The following is a 27,043-nucleotide window of genomic DNA, read 5'->3' on the forward strand; positions in this document are numbered from 1 at the left end:
CCAGAAGCGGGCTCAGGCACTTGCACGACGACTATTGACTTCATCACCTACTATCTTCCTGCCAGTCAATGCGAGACTTGCGAAAACAAGAGGAAAGAAGAGGAGGCTAAGGCTAGGAAGCGGAAGAGGAGTGGAAGTAACGCAAATAAGGCCTGAGAAGAAGCATTGGAGTCGAGTTGATGGTAATGTAGACCATTGACGCCATTATGTGATATGAATAGACGAATTGTGACTTGTTGAATAGGCTACGAGCCTCTCTAACGAACGATACTCATGTCTATTTGCAACCGTGGCAATCCAAATGCCAACGCCAGGCCATGCAAGTCCAGCTCAAACCCAGTAAGGAATATAATACTTGACGTTCTCGTACACCAAAAAGGTCACCCACGTCGCAGGCATGACTCTCACCACACCGGGTACCAGTCCGCGATAGAACCCTCTAAGTCCGTCCTCGGTCCATATCCTTACCACAGCACCTCTGATTCCTCGTCCGAACCGCTTGTCAGCCTCGTAGTTCTGCAACCTGCTTCTCAGGACCTGATAGGGATAAGTGACAGCACCAGCAACAAACTTGGCTAAGCTCGACAGCCCGATAGTCGCTTCGGTTGTCATATGATCTCTTTCGAGGCCGTACTTTTCGCGACGGCGGGCATGATACAGTCTTTTCATGGGATCATACACAGCGAACTGCACAGCGCCGTGAGAAACGCCCACCAAGGAGATCCCCAAGCCGCGGTAGAAGCCCCGGATACCTTCGGTCTGAAGAATGGAGCGCGCACCGGCAAGCATGGAAGGGTAAGCACCCCGAGAACCGCGATCAGAAGATACCATGCGGACTTTGAGAACCCAGATAGGATTGGTCAGCGTCGTTGTCGAAGCGCCTGCCAGAGCGCTCGCGACGAAGTAATCGCCCGGCGTCGGGCGTCCATCTGGCCGACCCTGCCAAGCAGCGATAGTGTTCTCAAAGCGCGACTTGAAGAAGAAGAAAGAGGCCCAACTGGAAGCGTTTCCAACAAGGTTTGGCGTTAGACCGCGGTAGAGAGAGGCGATAGGATGAGGTGTGGATGTCAGTGCGCGAAGGATAGACACCGTCGTTGGACGGACCGCACCGGGAGCTGTGCTCCGATAGACTATTATGGTATTAGATATGGCTCTTCCTGTATAAGAGGGAGTAGGATTGGATAATTACTCTGCATTCGAGTCTTGACCACATCAAGAGGATGGACCGTCAAAGTTGAGACAGTTCCAGCACTGAGACCGGCGATAGACTCAATGGTCGCGGGCGAGAGTCCCGCATTGTTAAAGTCGGGCATAAAGAAAAACTGATTTTATTGTCCCGAAGATATCGTCTATCACATTTTATGAATCTGAAGTGAAGGTGTTTGGAGTTAGGTTTGTCGTTGATATAATTCTTTGATGGATATTTCAGCGGAGCTCAAAACGGGCAACTTAGTAGTAGCACCTAGTTCAACCGAGGGTTCGACGTCACCAGCGCAAACATACAGATGCCTTTTGCCGCATGAAGCCGACATCACTTGATAAAACGTTAAAAATAAAGAGGAAGAATTTGGTTCACGAGTTTTTAATTATGAGTGGATTTCCCTTTTTCTCTGGGCTTTCCCAGTCCTCATAGCGTTGCGAGATGGATGATACACGGCGCGATATTTCACACCCTTCACTTCGTACAGAACCCCTCCCATTCTCCTAACTTTTCCCAGCTTGTCGTCACTAACGCCATAAATGCTGGTGGTAGTCGTTCCTTTCCCTCTGCGTCGTAAAGCATCCTTTTTACAAGATATCGTACATTGGTTCTTTGGTTTCGTCTCATTACAAAATTGCGCTTCGCTTAGGAGAGGGGAGAGAGAAGGCTAGACAAGACATGTTAGCGCTACTGAGATACACCTGGTAGATAAACCTTTAAACATACCGGATGACGGAAGGTCGGGGCTCGCTACGAGTGTAGCCTAGGATATATGGTCAGTATGGTGTTCGCAATCGCATATCGTCGTTATTCGAGCTTATTCGTACCGAGGTAGAGGATCAGAGGAAGGTAGCCACTGCGATAACTGTTAGTCAATGTCTTGTAGTAAGATATATGCATCAACATACTAGTGAATGGCGACGCGGGAAACGTCAATGAGCTTGGCAATGCGCTCCTGTAATATCAGTTAGCGAAGCTGTATCGAGATGTGATGTCAATATCATCAAGCTATAGCGCACCTTGGACTCCTCAGAAAGGGCAAACATCTTGAATTAGGTCAAGTTTTGTAATTAAAATAACTTGAAAAAGAAGTGCACAATGAAGCTCGACCGAGGGATTTCGAAGCTCAAGACTGGTGATCTATTAAGCGCAAGGCGAGACAAGGCAGACCAAAGCAAAGCGTTGACGTCTATCCAAAAAAATCGGAATAAGCTGCCGGGGCCTGGAAATTCCACCTCCGGATCGCGGATGAGGCGGAAGAACCTCGGTCAACGCCACAGTTTCTACTACTGATCTGCACCTAAGGTGAATGTGGCGCATTGCGACAAGGTCAATACTGCGTCTTTCCATCCAACCTCAGCCAAAAATTCCAGAAGCTCCATACAAAGGTGATAGTCAGCTTCATCTTCAACACAACCTGCAATTTTCGGTCAATTTGTCATTTTCTTGTCAATCCACACACTGTAAGAGCTTTAAGGGACATCTGTCTCTTCACAATTCGTCATCATGGCGCAAAATAGACACTGGTAAAGCTCTCCATATACCCATCGCATCGCAACGCGACAAGCAAAAGCTAACACGCTGCAGGGAACAAGACAAGGAGGCAACCGTCTACATAGGAAACATCGACGAGCGCGCGACGTCAGCCATGGTTTACGAGATTATGCTTCAGATGGGTCCCATCCATAACATCCACATGCCTCGCGACCGCGTTACGCAGACGCATCAGGGCTTCGGCTTCGTCGAGTTCCGCACGCCCACCGACGCCGAGTACGCGGCCAACGTCATGAACGGCATCAAGTTGTACGGAAAATCACTGCGCGTTAACAAAGCCAGCGCAGACAAACAGCGAGCCGCTGAAGTTGGCGCCGAGCTGTTCATCGGAAACCTCGATTCCATGGTTGACGAGAAGATCCTCTACGACACGTTTAGTCGGTTTGGCCCACTGCTGAGTCTGCCAAAGGTCGCGAGGGAGGAGTCTGGCGCAAGCAAGGGTTTTGGGTTTGTCAGCTTTGCCGATTTTGAGAGCAGTGATGCTGCTATTGACACATTGCACGGCCAGTATATTCTGAGCAAGGAGGTCTCAGTTCAGTACGCTTTCAAGAAGGACGGAAAGGGAGAGAGACATGGTGACCAGGCTGAGCGATCACTCGCTGCCGAAGCCAAGAAGCGCAATATCGTACCCGAGGCACAGCCTGTTCCTCAGGCATTCCTTCAACAACCACCTGCTGCCGCTGCGCCTCCAGCTGGCTTCGATCCTTCAGTTATGGGAAGAATGCCCGTTGGCGCACCTCCCCAAGCCGCACCTGGTGGTTTCGCACCCCCTGGACGAGGTCCTTCACCATACAACGCTGGTATCCCACCCCCTGGAATGCCTCCCCGAGGTGCTGCCCCTCTACCCCCAGCACCATCTGGTCTTCCCGCGCGACCACCGCAATCACAGGCTGGATACACCAACCCGGCCGATTTCCACCCGGGCAGCTTCCGACCACCATCTGGATCTCCTGCGCAAGGTTACCCCGTCGCTCCTCCGCCCGGTTTCCCTGCGCCTCCTCAGGCCGCTCCAGGTGCTCCTGGAGCCCCTCCACCTGGTTTCATGCCTCCTCCAGGCTTCCAACCACCTCCTGGATTCCGTCGGTGATCGCCATCTTCACAAACATCACAACGTGTTATTTATGCAAAAGATTTCCTCCAGTAAGCTCAGGACTCGATAGAGTCCAAGACATGAATTGATGCCGTTATTACGGCTAAAAGACGACCTTGGTCGTGTATCTAATTACCTCTACCCCCTCCATCAAGATGGGACCACAAATATGTATGGTCAGGTATCGTACAGGCCTCCATAAACCCCCTCGAATCTGGTATACAAAACATGAAAATAATTCCTCTTTTAAAATGTGGGCAAACTCCTTGCCCCGAACGCCGGATTTGCAACCTCTACTCCCATACCACCTCCTTCTTTCAAGATCCCGAGAATCCCGAGAATGCCTCCTGCGCTTCCCTTGTGGCCTTTTCTCTTTCATACGCTGCTTGCTGACGATGGCCTTGTACTTCGTACGACTGAGCCAGCATGCCGTCTGCTACACTCTGCCACAAAACATTTCCGCTACGCTGTGCCTGCTTGGCTGCCGCCATGGCAGATTTGAGCGCTTGCTCGCCAATGACATTCTCAAACAACCGACTGCGCATAATGGCCAGAGTGACGGCAGCCCCCAAAACGTTGTTAGTGGATTTGGACCCGGCCATGGCAGCTTGTATATGCTGTTTCTGGTGATTGAGTTGCTGTGATGGCTCCGTGACGACAGCGGCCATGACATTGTGCCAAGCTGTCCGCAAATCGACATTGTGATGGTTGGCACATAGCGGATGTAGTCGATCTATCAGATCAAGCGTTTCCGGGTCGTTCCTCTCGGAAGGGTGCTGCATGATCCAAAGTCTGTTGAGACCAGCTAGCATAGCCAATTCGCGATGCGCAGCTTTAACTCCAGTTCCACGCTGGTCGAGATCGAACTGGGGGCCCTGGAAAAGTTCCATAGCCAACCTCAAGTTTCCCATGGCCTGCTGGTAGATAGCGGATAGATAGCAAGCGAGCAGTCGCAAGATACCCTGTGAAGATGATGTTACAAGAGCCTCGAGTTTCCCTATATATTGTTTTACTGATTCCCATTGGCAGTGACTGGCTGCGTAAAGACCGAGTAGAACGTTGAGGTAGCACTGAGCCTCTAATCTCCATTCGCGTTGTGAAATGGCGTCTTGCAGGGAGGTTGATGGTCCATATGGGATTCCAACAGTTGTGTTATCCCCTAAATCATGTTAGCATGTCGTATCAACATGAATGGAATGCCACATACAGGTATCGAGAACTCTGACACCTTCTTGCCAGAATTCCGCTGTCCGACGACCATGCGCACTTGACTTGTGCATGTTTACCAGGCCCGTAAAGGTGAAGCTGTCTTTTAGTCAGCCGAGATAATACAGTGACGGGAAGAGTGTCGACTCACATAAGAGAGGTCAGTTCCATCTTGGTCATGAACGTCATAACCAAATAGTTCACTGGCGCATCACCTCCGCTTCGAATAATACCAGCTGTGTCGCTGCTGATTGTATGCCCTGTAGAAGGTTGCATCTTGACTGGGATCAGGAAATCAGACTTGACAGTGTGCCAATCCTGACACCCATCCATGCGGTCTTGCAACATCTTGAGCTTTTGCAACGTCAACTCCAAATTAGAATGATTGATACTGGAAACTAGATCCAGGAGCAACGTAAGTACATCGAGCTGCATTATGTGAACCGATTCGTCAAACTGAAACTTGGCCACCTGCGCAAGGCATGCCTGGACCTTTTCAAGATTGCCATCCTTGGAAGCTTTCAGGAGAGCGAAGCCCTCGAGAATGGAAGCGAACACGCTCACCGCGTTGTCGCCGCGGTTGCTTGCAGTGACTTGGACGGAGCGAATGTTCTCAAGAGCACTAGCATCAGCTGTCCGGTCAAGCTCCATGTAGAAAGCGGCCTTCAGTAGTCTGAATGCATATACCCAATGGGGATGCTTATAACTATAGACATATTAGCGAGTGCACGACCTCATATGAGTAAGAGACTTACGTTTCACAGTCAGCAATCTGTCTGTCAGCTGCATTCAAAGCGGCTTTGTGGTTCCGCTGGAACAAGAGCTTCAACCTAATATAGTGCATGCAGTATTTGAGGTCGGCCAAACCATTCTAAACCAGTTAGTCGTGCCACATAAGAACGTTGAACGGTGCGCTTACTTTTTCGCAAAGTGAAATGCCTTTCGTAATGGCGGTCTCAGCTTCCATAGAATTCTCTGTCTCTTCTAGTAAAATAGTCGCATATCTCAAGCGCATCTTGGCTTCTTGACGGGGAGACAACCGGTTACTTTGCAGACACGCCTCTAAACATGCTAGGCCCGTCGAGATCAGATTTTGATACTCGTTTATGCGCGTACTGTTCATAGACATGGCAACATCGTGCACAGAACTACGAGCTTTATCGAAGCACTCTTCTGCTACTGAAACCATGACATGCACAGTGTCTACAGGCCGAGCTTTAGGGGTAGTAGCCGGCGACTTCTTTGTGATACTCGGAGAGCGAGCGCTAATCGCAGGAGAGTTGGCGACGGAAGAAAGCGGGCTTGGTTTTATTCGAGGAGTTGTCATTTGCGGTTGCACTTGCGCTGGTTGTTGCTGCGGATACCGTTGAGGCGTAGATTGCCGTCGTGGTTGGGGTTGCGCTTGAGGCTGTGGTGGAAGAGGTTGAGCCTGGGGACTGCTCAGCATAATATCGGATGGGTTGATGGTGCTGGCGTCATTTTGGGAAGACCAATTCCCGGGCTGTTCAGGCTGCGGAGCAGGAGCAACAGTGCTCTGTTTCTGTCCCATGGCAACTGGAGGAAGTGAGGGCAATTTCTGGATGTCCTGCAAGTTCACAAAATGCAGTTGCTCCGGCTCAACTTGGATAGGCTGATATGGCGCAGGCTCAGGATTATTTTCACCTTTGATCTCGGCGACTGGCTCTTGGACCTGCTTCTGCGCAGCTTGCTGAATTGTTTGTTGCTGCTGTCGCTGAAAGTCTTGGCGGGGTTGTTGGTTATGTTGCGTTTCCTGCAGCACCTGTGGCTGAGCCGGCGGGGGAATTTGTGTTTGAATGCGCTGAGGTGAAGGTTGAAGGATCGTAGTTTGCGGCTGCTGTTGGATATGAGGTTGTTGTTGTTGTTGTTGTTGTTGGGACTGTTGTTGGTATTGTTGCTGCGGAGTGTGCTGTGAATATTGAGGGTGGTGGTTTTGCTGCTGCGCTTGCGCCTGAGGCTGCGGAAGTCTGTAACCTTGGGTCTGTGATATGGATGGTGTTCTTTGCTGCGGTGAAGGGATATGTTGGCTAGGCCTCCTTTGTTGAACCTGCTGCTGCGGTGACGCGACGTGCCTCTGATACATCTGCTGCTGCTGTTGGTGGTGCTGTTGCTGCTGGAACTGCTGCTGATACATCATGTTCTGCCCGCCCGGTGACTGTTGATGCTGCCATACATTCGACGGAGGAACGTATTGCGCTGCAGCTGGCTGCAGCTGATGATTCCCATATGGTTGCCCCGTTGCATCATACCCTTGGTAAGCCGCCTGCATGCCACCATACTGCGCCATCTGTTGCTGCTGAAGGTACGCCTGTTGCTGCTGCTGCTGCTGCTGTCCTTGTTGCGGGGACATCGAGTAGTATTGTTGCTGCTGCTGTTGAGGGCTCGTAAACTGTTGATAGCCATTTGGCAAATACGATGAAGGCGGATTCATTCCGGGCACTGGCAGCGGCTGCTGGGAGCCCTGCTGGCCCTGCCCCTGGCCATGAAAAGGCCTGTAGCTCATGGCCTCTTGGTCCCTTCAGTTTTGTTTGACTGGCAGTTCGTCGTCGGCATTCGTTTCGTTTCGTCGTCACTCGGCGCAACAAACGCGATTTCGCTTCATGGTCTGCTTTGTTCGATTGTCGAGTCTCCCATTCACGATGGCTCGTGTCGCGTCGTCCGGGCAGCCACGACTATATCGCTCAACTACCCAAAATCGTCTCGGCGTCGGTCGTCTTCTCGTCAATACCCGTGTTAGTGACTTTGTTAATTGTGTAGGGTCTGAATCGTGAAAGGATGAGAAACACGGTGCGACAGGATCCTAATCATCGTGTCGCAGAGCAATATGATTGGATGAATCCAGACTAGTAATTGCGGAACTGCCAGTGAGACTAACAGCCAACCAACACAATGAAACTCATGAAAGTCTAATAGTCTAAGTTTAATTGAACCAGAGTCTCTGTCTCCTTCACAATGGAAAAATGCATGCATCTTTAAAAGGTGGTGGGAGAATTATAAGTAAATTTGTTTGTCCATCATGCGCTTTCGTCATTGCTTCATGACATGGCTATTATTATCTTACACTTTGTGATAAGCTTTGGACCATGTCTTTGTTATCGTACTTTTCAATCCCATGCAACATATCAGTCCGACCAACTCAAAAGAAATCCAAGCCCAACGCTCGCTCGTCTCTATAGTACCTGCTCAGCGGCAGGGCATGCAAGATTGTCCTTGGGTATTAGAAGGAAAAACAAAACAAAAAAAGAAACAGATAAGCACGCAAACTCCAACGATGTCTGCCCATCTCGAAACCCCCCAGCACGTTTATCCCATACAAAGCCATTCGGCAAAGACACACCATCGCGCTGTGCGATCTGCAAGCACAAGGCCTCTCCACACACCTTTCTCTGAACACTTGATGATAGTCTCCCATGTTCCACCGTCACTAGCGGTATCACTCCCAGAGAGACTTCTGCCACCAACATGAATACCCTTACGATCCTCTTTCCTCATAAGACGGAGAATCTTGCCTCCAGGCGTTTGAATGGCCAACTTGGCAGGCTTCTTCCCAGCAACAGTGCCCGTAGCTGAGCTTGGGGTCGAGCCACTAACACTTGACGCACCCATACTCAACGCCGAACTAGGGCGGATAAATGGTATGGGGCTTGTAGCTCCCGGATTAGATGCTGGCGTGAGAGCTGACGCGCCTGACAGCGAACTGGGATGTTGTCTGATGGCGAAGACAAATGTGTTGTTGAGGGCTAATCGCTGGCATTGCGGCTGAACCACGTAGATGTCGTGCCGCTGTGCATGAGGAGTAGGATGCCTCGTCACAAACTCGTACGGCGGGTTTTCGCCAGTGTGGACAATAGGCAGCGCAAAAGCAAGGGGATGTGGGATATCCTTGATGCTGTGCATCAGTCCTCGCTTGCCTCCGTAAATCTTCAAGGTACCCTGTCCTTCATCGCCAGGTAGCAGGGCCTTGACGGTGTACCGCTTGATGCCATTAAACCATTCTGCTTGGGCCAGTGCTCTCTTCTTGACTATTTCGCCACTTTCAAACACATCTCCGTCTGAGTCTCGCGAGTAGCCTCGGACTTCGACTTCCGCAGCAATCTCCACGTCGCAGGGGACGCTGAATTTAACATGGACCATCTCCAGATCCTCTATTCTGGTCGAAGCAGTGTTGTAGTCCACCATTTCAAATCCGTTGCGGAAGAAGGGCGCACATGCGCAGGGTAGATTCAAAAGCGTTTCGTGTGCCACAGGAGGGACGATGTGCTGTTGACCGTGGTGTTCGGGAATGTGTGTCCAGCAAATTTCCAATGGCCTTGTCAAGAACCACCAGGTGTCTGCAACATTGTTTGCGTTTGAATACAGACCCCGTCGAGGGTACGAGGGACTGGCAAGGCAGCAATCGATCATGCGCCATTCGTTGTCGATTAATACCGTATTCCACCAGTGGTTGGAACGGGGCATAATGTTAATCTCAGAGACCTCACCGGGAGTCTTGAGATAACCTCGCACGATTTCACAGTGGATACCGATAGCAGCACACATCTCCATCACCAGCACAGCGTATTCTTCAGCACAAGCTCTTTTGGACTGAATAACTCGTGTCGTGTTGATTTCCCCTTCAAAATCTTCCTCCCACACGATCTTTTCAGAAACCCATGTGAAGATAGCTCGCAGCCGTTGTACGTCACTTCTATACGGACGGCAGACGTATGTAGTGGCGAGCTGGATGGCAGTGATGGCAGGAGGGAGACCACTAATAAATCGTGAGTTCTTGTCTACTTGCGACAAGTTGATCGCTTGATAATCGACGGGTTCGGGGACCGGTTCTCCATCAGCGCCTTCATCTCCTTCGACGCCATCATAAAGCTCATCGACAGGGTTCAGGGCAGGGTGATCCATCATTTGACATCGCTCGCGACGCTCAGTCAATTCTATTGAACTGAGCGAGTTAGAACGATTCACGTCACGGCGGACTTGAACCCAATCTACACCAGCACCAAGGCCCATTTCTGTAGCAGTATCTCTGCCGGAAGGCGTACTGCCCAAACCGGACAAGGGCGACGCTCCAGGCGGCATAGAACGAGCAAAGGGTGACCGGGGAGAGTCCATACCTCCACCAACAACCCCGCCCCGACTATTTGCAACGCCCGTTTTGGCAGTGTCGAAAATCTTACGGAAGATGTTTCGCTTTGGGGGTTTCGGTTGCACCAAGCCTCCCAATTCCAAGGATGGATCGTCGTGGAAGCCGACTTGTGTTTGTGGTCGCTGTTGCTGAGCTGGAGAGTCACTAGCATGGCTGCTGTGATAGGTAACTCCTGTGAAAGGCGAATCTGGTCTGTCAATGTCCAGGTCCCTAGCGCCAATAGCACTTTGAGCACGACCTCGATTGCCCAGGCGGGCGAGACTTCCAGCACTGGTAGTACTGAAAGCACCCGCTGATGTTCCACTCCACAACGTTCTCGAAGTACTTTGAGTTGATGCGCTGATATTGCTCTCTTTGCCGGATGATGAATTTGTCGAGTTGGTTTTCGTTGTGAGAGTACGCGCAACTCCTCTTCCAATCTCATAGGCTGATTTGCGAGCTCGTAGCTTACGTTCAGGCTCCGCAGAACGACTCATGGATGACTTGGGCCGCTCGTATGGCATATTCTTAGGAGGCGGAGGAGGGGGTTGATCATCATCTTGCTCGCCGGATCTCGAGTTATGTCGGTGCATTTGCTGGAAACGCTTCTCCATGCGATCCACATAACTGCTAAGTTTATCTTCTCGTCCACCATTCTGATGAGACACTTCCTGTGAGGATTCACCGCTCCATGTCTCGTAACCTTCATCTCTTGGTGTAACCCCCATCGAGCTTTTCGGCCTGCTTCGATCTGGAATCCTCCTACTTGATCCATGAGATAACATATCAAAAGACTCCGGTGACCAGGGGTCGGCAGGCGGTGCTGGTGAAGGAGCATGAGCTGTTCGATTTAGACCGCCACCCAGAACGTCTAATTGCTCCATAACACCATCCATTGCTTCTCTCAAGGGTGAGGGCGTCATACCTCCTGCGGGAGATGGTGGAACAGGAGTGGATTTGCCTGGTGTGTATGGCGTATAAGACCTATCGTCGAAGGACCCATGTCTGACATGTGCTTGAGGCGGGTTGGGTGGCTGTGGCTGCCGATACGAGTTGCCGGAATTTTGTCTGGAGGGAGTCAAGGGATTGAACGAAGCATTAGATCCATGGCGTGACATGTCAAAAGAGCCCCTATGTAAGTCCATTGACCCTCTCGCTATTTGCCTGTGAGGAGGCGGGGGTGGGGGCGGTGGAGAGTCACCTCTCTGTTGTTGCCCTCCTCGGTAGGGCACCATTGCACGGTTGAAAGAAGGGGCAGGTGACGGGCCTCTCCCAGCGTAGCCTTGAGAATGATGCATTGGAGGAGCAGGAGAAGGTCCTCTTGCGCCATAGCTATGAGGTGGTGGTGCCGGCGAAGGACCTCTCGACTGGTAGTTATGCATGGGTGGTGCTGGTGAAGGGGCCCTCGATTGATAATTGTGCATGGGTGGTGCTGGCGAGGGAGCCCTCGAGTGATAGTTTTGCATTGGCGGTGCCGGAGAGGGAGCTCTTGAATGGTAGTTATGCATGGGTGGTGCTGGGGATGGAGCTCGTGAGCCATAGTTGTGAGAAGGAGCTGGTGAAGGAGCTCGGTGGTCGTGTCTCGGAGGTGCAGGCGATGGGCCTCGTTCGTTTTCATGAATACTAGGGGCAAATGAGGCACCCGAGTTTTGTCGTTCCTTGGGGGGCTTCGGTGTCTCTTTGAATACTTCGGGCTGTTTGGCGCTGGTATAATGAGGAGCCTTGGCGTACGCTTCGAAAGGCTTTCGGAACGTTCTCGATTTTGACGGCGCACTTGATGGGTTGTTTGACGCCGGAGTAGGAACAGACTTGGTTGTCGGACGGAATTGAGAAGGTAGAAGTTCAACAAAGTTGGAAGGAAACGATCCTACGGTTCGTCGATCTCGGTACAGTCTGCCCACCCACCATGAGCCATCACCAGCATTCAGACATTCTATCAAATCTCCTTCAATGAATCCCAGATCTCGTTTTGACTATTGTTATTGATTAGCATGTTATAACAAATATCAATGACTTTGAACAAACCTCTCCTCCCCATGAGTACACAGCTCTGCACCAACATGGGAATCGCGAGGGCAGTGGTGGAGCTGCAGGTGGCATTGTTGTATGTAATGAGGACAATTCGAACAGAGACTAAACAAGGTCCAAAGTAGGAAGATCTGGGCTCGAATAATTTCGAGGACGACACAGGAGGCTTTTTATCGAACTGTAAACAAACACATATCAAACACAATTCCGTCGAGATCTGGTAGGTTGTCGAAACACCAAAAACAAGTGACGCAAGGTAGACCAAAACGATGTCCCGCAGTGGTGGAATTGAATGAATGAGCCTGGCGAGTGAGGGAGCGAGCAATAAAAATAATTACCACCAAATATGGAATTAAGTTTACTTGTTATCAAGACAATAAGTCTTGAGATGCAACGCTCTGATAAAAAAAAACAAACGAAGAACGTAAGAAACGGTATGTAAAAAAGAAGTTAATGGAGGATAGGTAGGGTAGGCTGGTAGTATGAAGCTCCGCCTGTCAAAAAAGCGGTAGGACAGCCGCGGTGCTCGAGCGTCTGGCGTCACAGACGCTGAGAGATGTCGAGGTTGCTACGGTAACACGAGATCAGCGGGGGTATAGGCTGGCTTAGGCTGGAGGCTGGCAGGTTGTTGAGTTGTCCCACCGCCAATCTGAGCTAGGACCATGCAAGGGGAAGAGCCTTGAAGCCAAGTGAGACAGAAACAATTGGGTAGGGAAAAAGTGTTTATCTCGATCTTGATTCGTGGTTAATACGCCTATTCTGCAAACGTTTCTTTTTTTTCTTTCTTTTCATTTGTGCTTTATCGGAATTTAGTCTGCATCTACCGGAAAAAGAAAGGCACTCTGCATCAGTTGTGTCACTGACAACCAACATCAACTACAGAGAACGGGTGTTGTAATAACAGATACTAAACCAGAACAAGAATATAGAAAATCTTGTTGCTGGAGGAATGAACGAATATTCTTGCCTTCCTGTTCTGTTGCTACTGCTACTTTGAGGCTCCCTGTAGGCAGTCCCGGATCTAGATCAATGCTTAAAGACAACGTTGCCGAGTATGGAATAGGTGCAATGCCCTTGGTAGCTGAACTAATAGTACCGTTACTATCAAAAGTCCGGTGCATTGGCCATGCTCAACACTTGCCCAGTCTAGAACTTGAAGTGAGGCTGCCCACTGCTTCCCGTCAGGTCTCCATTTCCCTCCACCAGGGGGGCTTGTTGCGTTGCATGATCTTGAAGATCAGAGCTTATAACAAACAAGGCTCTTGATGGGGTGCGGAGATCCAGCATATGGATATGTTTGCCAAAACGGCGCACTGTTCACTTATGCGATGGCAATTATAATATTTCCCGCAATATCCATCTTTGTCATCGAGAACCACCCATGCATGCTCAGCTTATTACTTGGCCAACCATCGACCATTAAGCTGTGAGTGAGCTCATGTTGACTGATGTATGCTTCAAATGTTTTCTGTGAAGTCAGTGAGTGACTGAAAATAGTCAAACGTATCTGGCTTCTTTCTCAACGCATTATCTCTGCCTATGCAAAAGTGTTCACATGAGATGGAAATCATCTTGTAGACCAGGTTAATGATCATCGTACATCGATTTGCTTTTTCCAATATTACACAATCTCGAACATCACGATTTGTGATGAGATGACCGATCTCAGTTGACTCATCAAGTCGTGTGACTGACTGACTATGCATGTCTTTCTAACCAAAGCAACGCCTGAGACGCAGCCTTTCCTCATAAAGAGTGCAACGGCCGTCAGTAGTCTCGGCTGTTGAGTGCAACAAGCCATTGAAAACCCGACAACAGCCTTGTCCGATTCCGTGACGTGCTTTCTTGTGCCTGGAAACAGAGTCTTTCGTTGCTACCTCCACTCGATCCGACCGGTACCTTGCCTTAGTGTGTTACAGCAAGGGTAAGAAAATACAAGACATGATGAGAGTAGACATAAATAAGTGCTCATGAGCTCTGATATAAACAATGTGTCATTGCCGAAATGATTTCACTCAAGCAGTCATTTTCTGTCTGGTTACAAAGCACCAAGCAATCTTGAACACTAGGACATGTGCCAGGGGTGGCTTACAGGGAATAACAAGCTAAAAAGCGACCGGGAAGGGTGCTCGCAGCTCTCCAACGAGTGCGGCACAAGCTGTCTGCCCTGGGCCTAGTCATAAGAGACCTTGTAACAAGCAGTTGGTATGGATGCGACCACCTGGCAGCCCGACTACTCCACGAAGCTGCATTCTTTCTCTGCTGGTACTACTGACTTGCGCGTTGGTGCACTACCATGAACTAGAACCTCTCTGAGGATATCTGGAATCTTTCTATATCCCAATTGAGAAATCTCTACTATTTTTTCTTAATTGCCTGGCCCAATCTCTACGTCACTGTCGGGCTGACCGTTTTTATAGTGTCGGTAGCTGTTCAAAAATCAAGCTCAAAGTAAACAAAGCCAGGGGTTGGCTGTAGCTTCTTGACAGGGTCCGCTTCCCAGACAACGGTCAGGTCGGGACTACACCGTCCATGACATTCACCCGCACGACTTTTAATACACTCCAACTCCAACTCAGAAGTTCAGTTTCCTTCAGCCGACATACATACATTAATTGACATTGACATCAGCACTGGCATTGGCATTGACCATCTTTACCTTATCGCAATTCCTCGCACCTCAACTTCACATTCGCGAATCTATTCTGTCGTCTCCTCTGCTTGAGCAGCGCAAATCCAAACAACACCTCGACATTACATGACGTCAAGCCACAATGGCTGACGAAGGCGTTGCTGAGCATTATCAGGTTCTCGAAGAGCTTGGCCGTGAGTTTAAACGTCTTGAAATTTTACCAGGCAGACTTGTTAACTTTAGGTTCTTAGGTGGAAGCTTTGGCATTGTTTACAAAGGCATCGAGAAAACAACTGGTGAAACTGTCGCCATCAAACATGTAAGTCCAAAGTTACTTCGGTTGCCCGGTCCACCCGCTCACAATCAACAGATCGACCTCGAGTCCAACGACGATGATATTCAGGATATTCAAGCAGAAATCGCTGTGCTGAGCACATGCGCCAGTTCTTATGTTACCCAATACAAAGGATCTTTTTTGCGAGGCCACAAGCTATGGATTGTCATGGAATTCCTAGGCGGCGGATCCTGCTTGGATTTGGTAAGTCTCATATCATCAAATGAAACGCTATAATTAGTTGATTGCTGACTGCGAATAGCTGAAACCTGCCAACTTCAGCGAAACACACATTGCAATTGTTTGTCGTGAGCTACTATTGGGTATCCAATACCTGCACAATGAAGGCAAAATTCACAGAGATATCAAGGCCGCCAATGTTCTCCTCTCCGAGACTGGCAAAGTCAAGCTTGCTGATTTTGGAGTCGCCGCCCAATTGACCAACATCAAGTCGCAGCGAAACACTTTTGTCGGAACTCCTTTCTGGATGGCCCCCGAGGTCATCCAGCAAGATGGATACAGCTTCAAAGCGGATATCTGGTCACTGGGTATTACAGCCATGGAGATGGCCAACGGAGAACCTCCACTGTGTCATATCCACCCCATGAAGGTTCTTTTTCACATCCCCAAGAACCCCGCCCCTCGTCTGGAAGGCAACTTCAGCAAGGACTTCAAGGATTTCATCGCCCAATGTCTCACCAAAGACTATGACCGTCGTCCAACCGCAAAGGACCTCCTACGCCACCGTTTCATCCGCAATGCCGGCAAGGTCGAGGCTCTGCAGGAACTTATCGCCCGTCGACAAATGTGGGATGCCAATCAAAATAGGCAGAAGCACCCAATTTACTACCAAGAGACCCTAAAATCAATGACTCCTAAGGACGAGCAGCAGGAATGGGTCTTTGATACAGTAAAGTCGGTTGCGCCGCCACCCAAGAGGCCAAACGTTAAGCAGCACCGAAATCCATCCACCATCTTCAACGCTGAAGAGGCAATGAAGAAGTTGGATGTCAAAGATGGCCCTCTCGGTGGGACCTCTCCCGCGCCTGGCACTGTCCGCAAGTCGACTGTCCGCCGATCATCTCTTGCCCAAAGCACCACATCAATGCGATCTAGCGGCTCTCCCCGAGGCTCCATGGCCCCCAAGAGGCCCCTTCAGACGGACATGTCGTTTGGAAACTCGGGATCGACTATGCGTCTTTTCCGAAGAGTACCTTCTGACAGTTCAAGTCAGGGTAGCCGACCAACCTCGTCTGACGATGTCTTTTGTGATGAGAATTCCCATTCTTCTTCCGTAACGACTCCCATCGAGCCGTATGGAAAGGAGGCCGTGCTTGGACGTCGATTGTATACTAAGGCTGTTGAACCTTCCTTAGCCGAGCTGCATGCTCAAACCTCTGCAATGCAGAAGCGAGAAGCGCTGGCAAAGTTATCAGATGCATTTGCGGCCCTGGATGCAGTTGACCCTGAAGGAGCTTACCATCTCATGACTAGTATGGTATCCTCCATGTCCCAAGACAACAAGCTCAGCGCATCAATCCTGCGACAGCCTGTACAAAAGATTCCAGACGATGGAACTCCTCAGGGTACCGTGATTGTCAAGAGCACCACTCCTGCGGCCAGCCCAGCAAAACTCGTCATGGCATCTGGCAATCCTCATCTCCGCAGCCACCGACGCCGTCATGCTGATACTCCCACCATGTATGAAAAGGACTTCAACCAAGAGAAGTTAGCAATCGAGAACAAGTACCCTGGGCAAGAAGCTAGGTCTGGCATGGAGCACAGCAAGCAACTCTCCGATGTGCTCTACTCCCGGTGGTCTGATGGTCTTCGCATTCGATGGCCCGCTGTCTGATTTACAAACCCCATCATCGACGATGAACGACTTGTCATGGCGCAATTTACGCGATAATGGCTTCTTGCATTAATCTACTGTCCGATACACGTGCGAGATTTTCTTGTACTATTCGTTTGGCATTCTTCCCCTTTTTATCGCATGGGAGACAAAGGCGAAACGTGGGGGGATACAGTTGGTGATCGCATTTTCATCTGCATTTAATGACCCCGGGTTGGCATGATGCTTACGATGTGATGGTATCTTAGTGATGATCTCATCGATGGTCCTTTGTTTCTTGACTTTTTTTTCATTTATTTTTCATTGGTTCTGCGAGTGCACAAGGCGTTAAAAGGCATATTTCTTTTTAAGAGCATGGGAGGTACGGAGGCAACTCTTGTTTTAACTGTTCAATGCACTGCATTTGGTCCTGATGCGAATAAGTAGATAGTTTGGACGTATCAAACGCATCATGAAAATGTCGTCTAGTTCTCTCTTCGGCGTGACTTGTTACAGTGAAATCTCTCGGCCTGGGATAGAAATACAGGAGCTCAACTCTGGGTTAGTATCAGCTTTCGTTGCTAGGCCCGAGAGCCAGCTTGATTCTCCAATTCTTGAACTCATCGGACAGGATATCACCGTGTCCTGTCTCTTCTACCTTGAAAAGCTCAATGGTGGGCGACTGAGGTTCACGCTTTATTCTCCAAACGCCCTCATCGGTGATGTTCGCGGATAGCCCTATCAAGCATCGTATTAGAGACCCGACCCTTCTCTTTCTGGTCGCATGCGGTAAACTTACAGTCTAGGAAAGTGGCGGCGAAGTTGACGCACATATCAGCGTTCCATTTGGGGTTCGGATAAGAGTTGACTGTCTCGGGAATGCGATGCGTCTCAATGTCCTTTGCCTCAACCAGAATGCCGTCTCGCGTGCGAAACCCAACAACAATGCGCGGCACTCCAAGAAGAAACGACTGAATCCAGTATTTCATCAGCTTACGGTTGAAGTTCTCCATATCTCCCGTATTGCGAATCTCGGCGGATGTCTTGAGCTCTACCCAGTTGATAGGACTGCCCTTTTCTTCAGGCTTGGAGTCCCAGACTATCGGTCGTCAGCTATGAGAGGAAGAGCAATCTGGGGATGACTCACTGGCGTCGACTTCACCGCCGAGGCAAAGAACAGATTTACCAATACCTGTTCGGACGACAGAACAGTACTGGGCTTTGTTGTTGACAACTTCATTCTCTCGGTTTTCGATAAACTCGCGCGGGGTTTCTGCCCATGGTGCTGGCAGGGTCGATAGGGTTTCGAACTTGTACCCTTCAATATACATCAGTAAACGATGGCCTCATGGGCTGTAGAGGAAGTAGGCATACCCCAGAACTGCATGACTTCTAGTGGTGGCCCTCTTCTGCGCCTGTTGTTGTTACCCTCATTGGACCTGGAGGCGACCTTGTAGGCGTTGTTCTCTTCAATAAAGCTTCCAAAGTCAACCATGGCTACAATTGTAACAAGTCAGAAGTTCTTACATGCAATCCTTTGAGAAACAGAAATGTCAGTGGTATTCGTTGGTACAAGGGGTCCGTCATCTTGGGCATACTTGATATAGTGTAGCATTCATCTCGAAACTGTCCGCAATAAGCCAAAAAGAGCAACAGTGGGCACTGGTCAGACTTACCCATCCATATTATCAAAGGGGGTAGCCATAATCTATAAACAATACTTAGATCAGATCTTCGCTCACAGACAATATCAGCCCACCTTGGTCATCATGCCTCTCCAGGTGACGACATTGGCATCTATCTTTTTACCAGTCTCTTGCTCATGAGCAACGATTGTCTTGAGAAGGCTATCGAGATGATCATCTCCAGTATCATCCAGCTTCTGAAAAGTATCAAATCCCTTGGAGAGGTCTGCCCCTAGCTGTGGGGTGTAATAGTACTTGAGAGAAGAGCCATCAAGACGAAACTCGTGGTTGTCGTCATAGGAGAAGCATGCAAACTCCTGTAGATGATGTGAGAATAGGATAAATTAAATAGAAGTAAATGGTTAACGGCGTATGAAAGGTTACCATTATACGTTAGATTTCATACCTTGGGTCTTTTGACAGGTTGGCTTTCACCAGCAAATCGGCCAATGGGTTGAATAGAAAAGCGCGCCGCCATGATCTTGGAAGACGAGAACAATGTTCTCACAGACTGTCTATTTATTTGGCAACTTCTTGAGGCGATCAATACGCGTATCGGGATATGCGCCACTTTGTGGAAGTTGGTCTGTTGTTGTAGTTAAATGTGTTGTCAAACCTGTTGAAGTCAGAACAAGGTGGAAAATACGCTACAGGCGACCCGATCGTCCTGTGGAGGCAGTGTCGGGGTCTACTGGGTACAGTGCAGATTGTCAGTACCACAAGCCTGGGTCAATGGTCAGGCACCTTTCTTTATTTCTTTTAGACGGTCTATAGATGGAAAAATCCTGCAATATTTTTTTATTCCCACAATAATGTAGACACACTACAATGTCTTTGAGGCTTATTGCTTGCAGCTTAGAGTTTAGGGTAAACTTGTGATGCATCAAGAGGTACGGAGTAGGCAGTTTGGATTGTGTCTCATTAACCTTCTCTCTAGACATATTGGGAGTGGACTGATTCAATGAATCATGTTTATTGACAAAACTGGCTATGGAACACAGGCAAGACCATTGAAATTGTTACATGTCGTATCTATTTGGGAATGGCATATCCCTTACTAAACGACATTGTATGAGCTGTGCTTATAGTTGAAGGCCAGTGACATGTGTAAACGGGATAAAGCAAACATATTGTAGAGTTCCATGTTCGTTGATGATCGGTGTAGGGATGCCAACTCATCTTGCGCCACGTCTGTATGTGAAATGGTCTAAGCAAATATCGGTACTTTATTGCAGCCTACAGCTCTCTCTGTGGATGTTATCTAAGGCATCTACCATTCAACCCATTTGTCTCTATCTGCTAGGCGTAATGCGCAGGCTGCGAATACATACTACGAGTATATTCTTTATGTATTAGAAATCTTATCTTGAAAGGAGGTACCTAGGCTATTGAGACAAACGGATCCACTCATAAATCTGATAGTTTATGTTATTCTACCTATGCTGGATCTTTCCATTGTCTTTTCTTCTTCACGCGCTAATGCTCAATCTTCCAACCCAACAATAGAAAATACACCTAATTTAAGCCATCTTCTCTGGAATAAAGAACAGGCAGCTCCTTGGGCGTGCGCACCTTCTCACTGTATAGTGCCTGCATCAATTGCCTGCCGATTTCAACATTCTCTTCCTTTAATATTTCTTTACGCCGAATTCTTATCTTCTTTTTGTCTTTTCATTTCAACCTTTTCCTTCTTCATCAAAAACACTGTCCTTGTGTCACTTACATTGCTGCACCTAACAACCTAACCCAACCACTTACCTTGGTAACTACAGGCTGCCTACAGGCTAATGATCACTGGCTGTCCGCCCATTAGCTTGGACCCTGATCACCCATTCCTCTCCCTGACCAACAATCACGTGCAGTTTAGTGGAACTTACGACGTCCCCAAAACATCAGCCGAGCTCCTTTGGAGAATAGCCTTGTCCTTATCGCCGCGCGCGCATAGTTTGACTTATACCAAGCGTAGACCGCTGTAGCAGGTCGTCGCAAGGTCTCGTCGCCAGTTAAATCGTGTCGCAGCTCGAGGTCAAGGTTGCGGCTTTAATGAACGGCAGCGATCCTCGCTCCCCTCTACTCCTGTGCGTGCACGTCTATCAACTGTCGTACTAATGGTCAAAACGCGCAAAACAACCGCTTCTATTCAAACACGAAACCAAAGGACTTCATTGAATCGCAAATCAAAAAGAAAAAGAGACAAAGATAGTGGGTCGGACGTTGAGCCGCTGTCCGCTCGTAAGCGCAGGAAATCGAGCATCCCCCAGCGTAGTTCACAGTCACATGCTCAAGTCGAGTATCCAGACCAAGACAGCGAAGAGGCTGAAAAAGAAACCTCAGAGGACTCAGACACACAAGAAGACACTGCCTTAAAGAGAGGCTGGTATCTTGTTCGCGCAGTCATTGATGAACGGTTTGAGGCTTCAGACGGCGAAACTAGACACGAGTACCTGGTTGATTGGGAGCCAGGCCCCCAGGAAACATATCAGCCAACCTGGGAATTAGTTCGTTGCCCCGTAGAGTTATTGAAGTGAGAATCCTGCTGACAATTCCTACAGGCCGAAAACCTGAATGCAGACGCATTGAGAGATTGGGAGAAGAAAAAGGACAAGCGGGAGCGCCAGAAGCTACGACGTGAAGCCCAGCGCCAAAATACAAGAAGCAGACGAGGGCTTCGGAGCCTCACGCCTCGTACTGCTTCAGCTGAACCAGCTGCGTTCAATGAGAGACAACAGCTTGAGACTCTTAATGCATCATTTCAAAATCGCTCTCGATCCAACTCTATTAACCAAGACGTGCGGACAAGAAAACGTCCCAGACTTGAGCAAGAATCCGTGTTCTCAGAGGAGCCAGTGCCATCAATCGTTTCAGCGTCATCTGTTGATGTTGAATCTGTAGGGTCACTCGAATCTCCTGCTCGACCTAGTCGAAATTTCGCCATTGTGCTACGTAAGCCCGACAATTTTGACCCTTCTGAGTACCAAAGCGTTCACGGCAGTTCTCAAAAAATATCAGATCTTGAAGACGATGATCAGCGTCTAGTGTTCACATCACAATTGACCCAAGACACTATCCCTGATTCCCAAGACCTATCTGGTCGTTGGGACCCTAGAAACCTTGGAAGTCAAACTGGTGTGCAAGAACCAGATAGCCTTGGACCTCCTGCTGATCAACTATCAGTAGCTTTGAGTCATCCTGAGCCAGGCGATCAAGGGAGAGGCACTCGCGATCCGGAAATCGGCACCCCTGCTGAAGTCGTAGCCGACCCGGAAATTGAAATACCTCAATCCATCGATTGTTCAGCAGAATTCGACTCACCGTCTTCAGGCCCTGGCCAAGAAGAGGCTTGCCTTGAGGACGAACAGCCATACTACGGTAACGGAGGTGACGCTGGTGTTGACAACCACTCTGACAACGAGAATCGGGAGACAGACGATAGTCAGGCCGGCCAGAATTTCGAAGTCGATGACAGTGACATAGAAGATTCTATTCGTAAGCAATTACTGGAAGACAACCAAGATTTTCACCGCAACGATAGCAATCACGATCGCCACTTTTCAGAAGACAGCGAGTACAGTCTGAATCAAAGCTTTGATACTGCCAACTCTGGAACTACCCAAGAGCACCCAAACAGTGCAGACTCATACGTCCCTCCAGATCAACAGACTCAAGATAATACTTTGACCGAATCTTCAGGAAACGGACAGAGAGTATCAGAACTTGGCATTTCCCAAACCATTGATAGTCCTCTTTCTGGGCGCGCCACGGACAGTGCCCAGAGAATTGATTCTGAGAGAAGTTCCCCGAGGTATCGTGGCTCTGTTGATGCTCTGCATACCGATACTAGCCAGTCACAACAACCTGATATCAATCTCTCTTCTCAGCCCTCCGAACAGGGTCACTTCGATACATCCGGCACCAAACCTTCTCACAGGTCAGGTTCCCTCTCAAGCGAAACTACACAACTCGAAGCACAACCGTTCTCAAGTGACGAGGTCGACCGCATTATCCCAGACTCACAGGAGTTTTCAAACTCGACTGCAGAGTTACAATCTGACGCACCCCGGATCTTGACGGTGTCGAATAAAGCCCAGATTACCCCCTTTGCTTCCCAAGCTGAGTTTGTTCCTGACTCGGCAATAACTAGTTCACATATCCCCTCCCACCAACCAGATCAGCCACGCCTAGCTTCACTTGCGAGGGAAGACGTATTTGACAGTTTGACGACAACTGACCAAGGCCTTCATCGTGTACCAACAGCCTCAATCCGAGAATTTTCTACTTCTAATAACACCCAGAATACACCAGTCTTTTTTACTCAACCCCAAGGAATACACGAATCTCCTGTTATCTCTAGCTCTTTGTCAAGACTTGAAACTAGCGAGGTTGTGCAGGGTTCATTAGATCCGAACTCTTCAACAAAATCGACAGACATACCTCACAACACCGAACAAAGCGACTTTAACGAGCTGCAGGCAGCTCAGTCACAGCCCCAGAGACACGCCAATAGTCAAGAGCCCGAAACTACCAGTGATCCCCAATTCGCCCAGGACAAACCAGGGATCAATTACGACATCGAGCGACGATCTGAACAGCCGTCTCGGACATATAGTGCCCGCATACCACCTTCTGAATTACCCAGGCCAACTACAGAAACTCTAAAAATGGAGCGCTCGCATTCTCAGTCACGGAGTTTAGCAGTCGACGAGCTCAAAAACTTTGTTGATTTTGGTACTGATTCAGTATCGGGTCAAGTCGGTGACGGGGAAAGTCTAGATGCGGCGTCTTATGGAATCTCAAATGAGCAAGAATCCATACTTGGTGCCAGCACAAGTGGCCTCGATATTGCTGTTAGTTCTTCTGAAGCTACCATACAATCGCAGCCAATCTATTCGGTCGATCCTTGGAAACCAGAAGCTTTAGGAACCACACCAGAGGCCCCTGCACCCTCAATCTCGCCGGCATCCATTATGGCAAACCCTCATCGATCAGCATTCGATACTATGAGAGAGATGGTCGACCGAGCTTTCGTCAATTCGAGGGAATCCATCGCTCGTTCTCTCATGAGTCAAGAACCTCTTGATAGGACGCCACCCGCTACTATCTCTCCGGCAGACATAAGTAGGGTCATTGACCCTCCAGAGGCGACTCACACTTTGAACTTGACAAACAGAGGCACAATACCTTCTGAGATTGGCAGCCCTGGTCCCTCGATCACGATGGGTCAAATTCCTGAGGAACAAAACTCTGATACCTCGTCACAGTCGTCTCAGCGAGAAGACGGTTACACACAGCATGTCATCACTCTTCCGATGCAAGCAAGTAAGCGACCGTATTATGGAGAGATGATAAAGGATTACAAAACCGAAATCCAGGCTTTCAGCGCTTCGTTCACTGGCGAACCTGGCGAACAGCCCAGCGAGCTTCTTGTGAAAAAGATCCATGATCTTTTTGACAGGTTGTTCGACATTTGCGATTATCCGCCGAATGTCGTAGGAACGGTGCTTGAGTCACAACCTAGCGCTGACATCGCCAAATTCTGCTGCGATGCCAATCCCAAATTCAATTTCTTGTTTGAGCTCATGACGGGTCTGGATGAAAAGGAAAAGGAAGTTCTTATCGTGATTCGCAATCAAGAACTTATGCGACTTATATTCGCCCTCACTGAAGTCGCGGAGATCGAATGCTCGGCTGAGGGTATCAATCGACGCACTGACTTTCCGTCAGCTATAAGGATCACTCTTGCTCTATGGGATGAGGATTTCAATCCTTTCAATTTCGATGTTGTCATCGGCTATGACTATCATTACATTCGTTCACGCATTGCTATGCAATTGGCATCTGGCACAGGCCGAAAGTCACCAGTCGTACTTTTATTGGTGACAACGTATTCCGTTGAGCACGTCAGCCTGCACCCCTTGAACAATGCGTCTAAACTCGAGGAAACGAATGCAATGCTCGCATGCACTGTCAGCGCAGGGCGCTATCTCGAAGATCCTGAACGTGGCTACAGCGAGCCACATGAAATTGCTGAAATATTTGCGCGTTACCTGAATGGCATTACTGATACGTTGAACTGGGAGCCTCAGGGAATACCGGACGACGTTCTTGATATCTTCGAAGGCCCTATGTCCCAAAACCAACTTCTTTTTGCAGTGGACGACTTGCATGGGAATGGCCACAAGCGAAAGTTTGTAAGTGTTAGATGTTGGAATATTCGTTGATAGCGGCATGAGAACTGACTTGTGCAAAGAGCGACGGTGGCGAGGCTGCTGATGCCAAACGAACGCGGACACTTCCCCTCCGAGATCCACCAGTTGGTTCCAACAACCCTCCCATGCCTCTTGCAACACGGCAGTGGCTTGACAGTGCACTGCTTCGAGGAGAGGCCAACAGTAGAGAGGCGACTACTTCGGTGCGCGTGGCGGTCTTGGACTCGCTCAGGGAACAGGTCAGACAATCTATGCATGCAGTGTGGAAATATACTAAAGTGTTCAGGCGGACGAGTACAAGCGCAGGGTTCTATTAGCGGCAGAAGTCGATGTCGAACAGAAGAACCATATTAACCGTCTTGACAAGGAGCTCAAGGACTATCGGAAGACAGCAACTAAGATTGGGTTGTCAAATCGTGCCGCTATCCAAGACCGAACAGTCTTTGAAAAGGAAAAGTCCAAAGCTGAAGCGGCTCTACAAGCTGCCACAGCAGCTGCGCATAAAGAGAGCGAGAAATACAAGCAGAAAATAGCCGAGCTCGAATCTACGATCGGCCATCTGAGGGAGGCACCCGGAGCTGCTGAAAGGCAAGACGCACTCAGTGCGGCGCAAAAACAGTTGCAGATCACGGAAGACAAGCTGAAGGCCGCCTTGACAGATGTGGAGTTCATGAGAAGCCGCTATCAGGATGTTGGCTCTGCAGCAGCACAGTTGTCCAACGAGGTCAATGCATTGAAGACACAGAACGTCGCTCTAGAGCAGAAGGCTTCAGCGAACCTGTTGGCTATCCATGCACAGCAGGCTTCTGGGGAGAGGCAAGCTATGCAGCAGGCGATTGAGAACCTACAAGCGCAACTCCAGCAAAGGGACGCAGAACTGACTGCAGCGCACCAGAAACTTAATAGTTTTGCGAATGGGCGGAACACACGAGGAGGCAGCATGCCTCGCAGCCCCCGCGTTCCGAGTGGAGTGAGTCCACGGCCCAACCGGGCGTATACTGGTTCTGCTAGTAGAGGAACAAGTCCTTCCGGGCCTGGTACACAATTTATGAGCCAACAGGCTCAAAATACCAGGTGGAACCCTATTCAATGAGAGGGGTTATGATGATCAGGAAACAAGGGAGATTTGTTGGGAGGAGAAAGAAGGAAGAAAGCGTCATGATATCATATTTTGAGCCTACCGTAATGTTAGATAGATATGGCGCATCGAATAGTTACCAAGTACTGATGAGCACCCGTTGTGATATGATGTGAACTGTTTATTGTACAACATGCTTATTAACGTTCTGCAAAAGGCTACAGATTGAGCTTAAAACTATCTGGCACGTAACTTATTCATAGCCTTGGGAATTCCTCGTATACCCTCGCTACTAAACTGAAATGTGATCTATAATCGTGAGTGAACATATTTTGAAAATTCAATGAATCACCTAGTGATGAATAAATTGTACGTCAAATATACAAATCGTTTCGACTTTGGGAATCAACACACAGCAGGGGTTACCAAGTCGCATGGGACTAAACACAATCGATTTGGGGCTGCCGCAATCAAACTCCCGCATCTACCTCTTGGTCTGATTCCCTTCCGTCTCGGCCAACATCCAGTATACACAAGGCTCGAAATATTGAGACTATGGTACCATTTACTTCTCCTCGGGGTAAAGCTCCTCCTTCAGAGGCACACCGAGCTCTTCTCGGAGGGGCTTAAGCTCCTCGAGGTACTGCTCGTACTGGCCCTTGTTCTCGACCTTGGTCTTGATACCTGACGTAACAAGTTAGCAATTGGTCCTGGATCGCATATGCTCGTAAATCGTCGACAGTAGTAAAGCAAGCTAATGGCTAGGTGGGTTGTTGGTCTGGTAAATCGTGCAGATGATTGTACCAGTCATCAATCTGTTGGGCAACCGGCAAGCGAGCTCGGATCGATAAAATTCGTACCTTCGAAGATGCGGACGGCAGTACCGAAGTCGTTAACCCGACGGGCGGCCTTAAGGGCGGCAGCAATTACCGAGGGAGCAGGGACAAGATCGTAAGCGAAGGCGTTGTTGAGGTTGCGCTGTAAGTTGTTGATAAGCCAAAAAGTCATACGACATTTTTGGGAGCCAGCCGGAGAGCAGCGAGCTCTACCCCGTGGGG

At 49.2% G+C, this 27,043-nt stretch overlaps 10 protein-coding genes across 10 annotated transcripts; 3 read left to right on the forward strand and 7 right to left on the reverse strand.

Moving 5' to 3' along the window:
• Positions 1-330: 330 nt before the first annotated feature.
• FGSG_13127 (uncharacterized protein) lies at positions 331-1,313 on the reverse strand (the record flags this gene model as incomplete). Its single annotated transcript, XM_011328794.1, has 2 exons — positions 331-1,130; positions 1,190-1,313. 2 exons carry the CDS (start codon positions 1,311-1,313, stop codon positions 331-333), a joined length of 924 nt encoding a protein of 307 aa, XP_011327096.1.
• Positions 1,314-1,566: 253 nt separating this feature from the next.
• FGSG_13128 (uncharacterized protein) lies at positions 1,567-2,339 on the reverse strand. Its single transcript, XM_011328795.1, has 5 exons — positions 2,221-2,339; positions 2,110-2,156; positions 2,029-2,057; positions 1,928-1,964; positions 1,567-1,868 (listed from the first exon to the last, which is right to left on the reverse strand). Exons 1-5 carry the CDS (start codon positions 2,245-2,247, stop codon positions 1,847-1,849), a joined length of 162 nt encoding a protein of 53 aa, XP_011327097.1. The 5' UTR covers positions 2,248-2,339; the 3' UTR covers positions 1,567-1,846.
• A 368-nt stretch (positions 2,340-2,707) lies between these two features.
• FGSG_07342 (spliceosome-associated protein 49) lies at positions 2,708-4,149 on the forward strand (the record flags this gene model as incomplete). The annotated part of the gene is made up of 2 exons (XM_011328796.1): positions 2,708-2,727; positions 2,789-4,149. 2 exons carry the CDS (start codon positions 2,708-2,710, stop codon positions 3,840-3,842), a joined length of 1,074 nt encoding a protein of 357 aa, XP_011327098.1. The 3' UTR covers positions 3,843-4,149.
• Positions 4,150-4,162: 13 nt separating this feature from the next.
• FGSG_13129 (uncharacterized protein) lies at positions 4,163-7,572 on the reverse strand (the record flags this gene model as incomplete). The annotated part of the gene is made up of 6 exons (XM_011328797.1): positions 4,163-4,842; positions 5,053-5,150; positions 5,203-5,757; positions 5,807-5,874; positions 5,971-6,035; positions 6,168-7,572. The coding sequence occupies 6 exons, from the start codon at positions 7,570-7,572 to the stop codon at positions 4,163-4,165; spliced, it is 2,871 nt and encodes a 956-aa protein (XP_011327099.1).
• Positions 7,573-8,372: 800 nt separating this feature from the next.
• On the reverse strand, positions 8,373-12,288 carry FGSG_13130 (uncharacterized protein; the record flags this gene model as incomplete). Its single annotated transcript, XM_011328798.1, has 2 exons — positions 8,373-12,161; positions 12,214-12,288. The coding sequence occupies 2 exons, from the start codon at positions 12,286-12,288 to the stop codon at positions 8,373-8,375; spliced, it is 3,864 nt and encodes a 1,287-aa protein (XP_011327100.1).
• A 2,702-nt stretch (positions 12,289-14,990) lies between these two features.
• On the forward strand, positions 14,991-17,037 carry FGSG_07344 (serine/threonine-protein kinase 24; the record flags this gene model as incomplete). Its single annotated transcript, XM_011328799.1, has 3 exons — positions 14,991-15,167; positions 15,219-15,386; positions 15,445-17,037. The coding sequence occupies 3 exons, from the start codon at positions 14,991-14,993 to the stop codon at positions 17,035-17,037; spliced, it is 1,938 nt and encodes a 645-aa protein (XP_011327101.1).
• A 547-nt stretch (positions 17,038-17,584) lies between these two features.
• FGSG_13131 (RAI1 protein) lies at positions 17,585-18,511 on the reverse strand (the record flags this gene model as incomplete). Its single annotated transcript, XM_011328800.1, has 4 exons — positions 17,585-17,754; positions 17,816-18,115; positions 18,164-18,334; positions 18,391-18,511. 4 exons carry the CDS (start codon positions 18,509-18,511, stop codon positions 17,585-17,587), a joined length of 762 nt encoding a protein of 253 aa, XP_011327102.1.
• A 165-nt stretch (positions 18,512-18,676) lies between these two features.
• Positions 18,677-19,257, reverse strand: FGSG_13132 (uncharacterized protein). Its single transcript, XM_011328801.1, has 2 exons — positions 19,108-19,257; positions 18,677-19,018 (listed from the first exon to the last, which is right to left on the reverse strand). The coding sequence occupies exons 1-2, from the start codon at positions 19,177-19,179 to the stop codon at positions 18,767-18,769; spliced, it is 324 nt and encodes a 107-aa protein (XP_011327103.1). The 5' UTR covers positions 19,180-19,257; the 3' UTR covers positions 18,677-18,766.
• A 4,657-nt stretch (positions 19,258-23,914) lies between these two features.
• FGSG_07346 (uncharacterized protein) lies at positions 23,915-26,000 on the forward strand (the record flags this gene model as incomplete). The annotated part of the gene is made up of 3 exons (XM_011328802.1): positions 23,915-24,889; positions 24,949-25,110; positions 25,194-26,000. The coding sequence occupies 3 exons, from the start codon at positions 23,915-23,917 to the stop codon at positions 25,998-26,000; spliced, it is 1,944 nt and encodes a 647-aa protein (XP_011327104.1).
• Positions 26,001-26,550: 550 nt separating this feature from the next.
• Positions 26,551-26,796, reverse strand: FGSG_13133 (uncharacterized protein; the record flags this gene model as incomplete). Its single annotated transcript, XM_011328803.1, has 2 exons — positions 26,551-26,669; positions 26,790-26,796. 2 exons carry the CDS (start codon positions 26,794-26,796, stop codon positions 26,551-26,553), a joined length of 126 nt encoding a protein of 41 aa, XP_011327105.1.
• Between the last annotated feature and the right edge of the window lie 247 nt (positions 26,797-27,043).

Source organism: Fusarium graminearum, chromosome 4 (genome assembly GCF_000240135.3).
Source record: "Fusarium graminearum PH-1 chromosome 4, whole genome shotgun sequence".
In the NCBI taxonomy this organism is placed as follows: Eukaryota; Fungi; Ascomycota; class Sordariomycetes; order Hypocreales; family Nectriaceae; genus Fusarium; species Fusarium graminearum.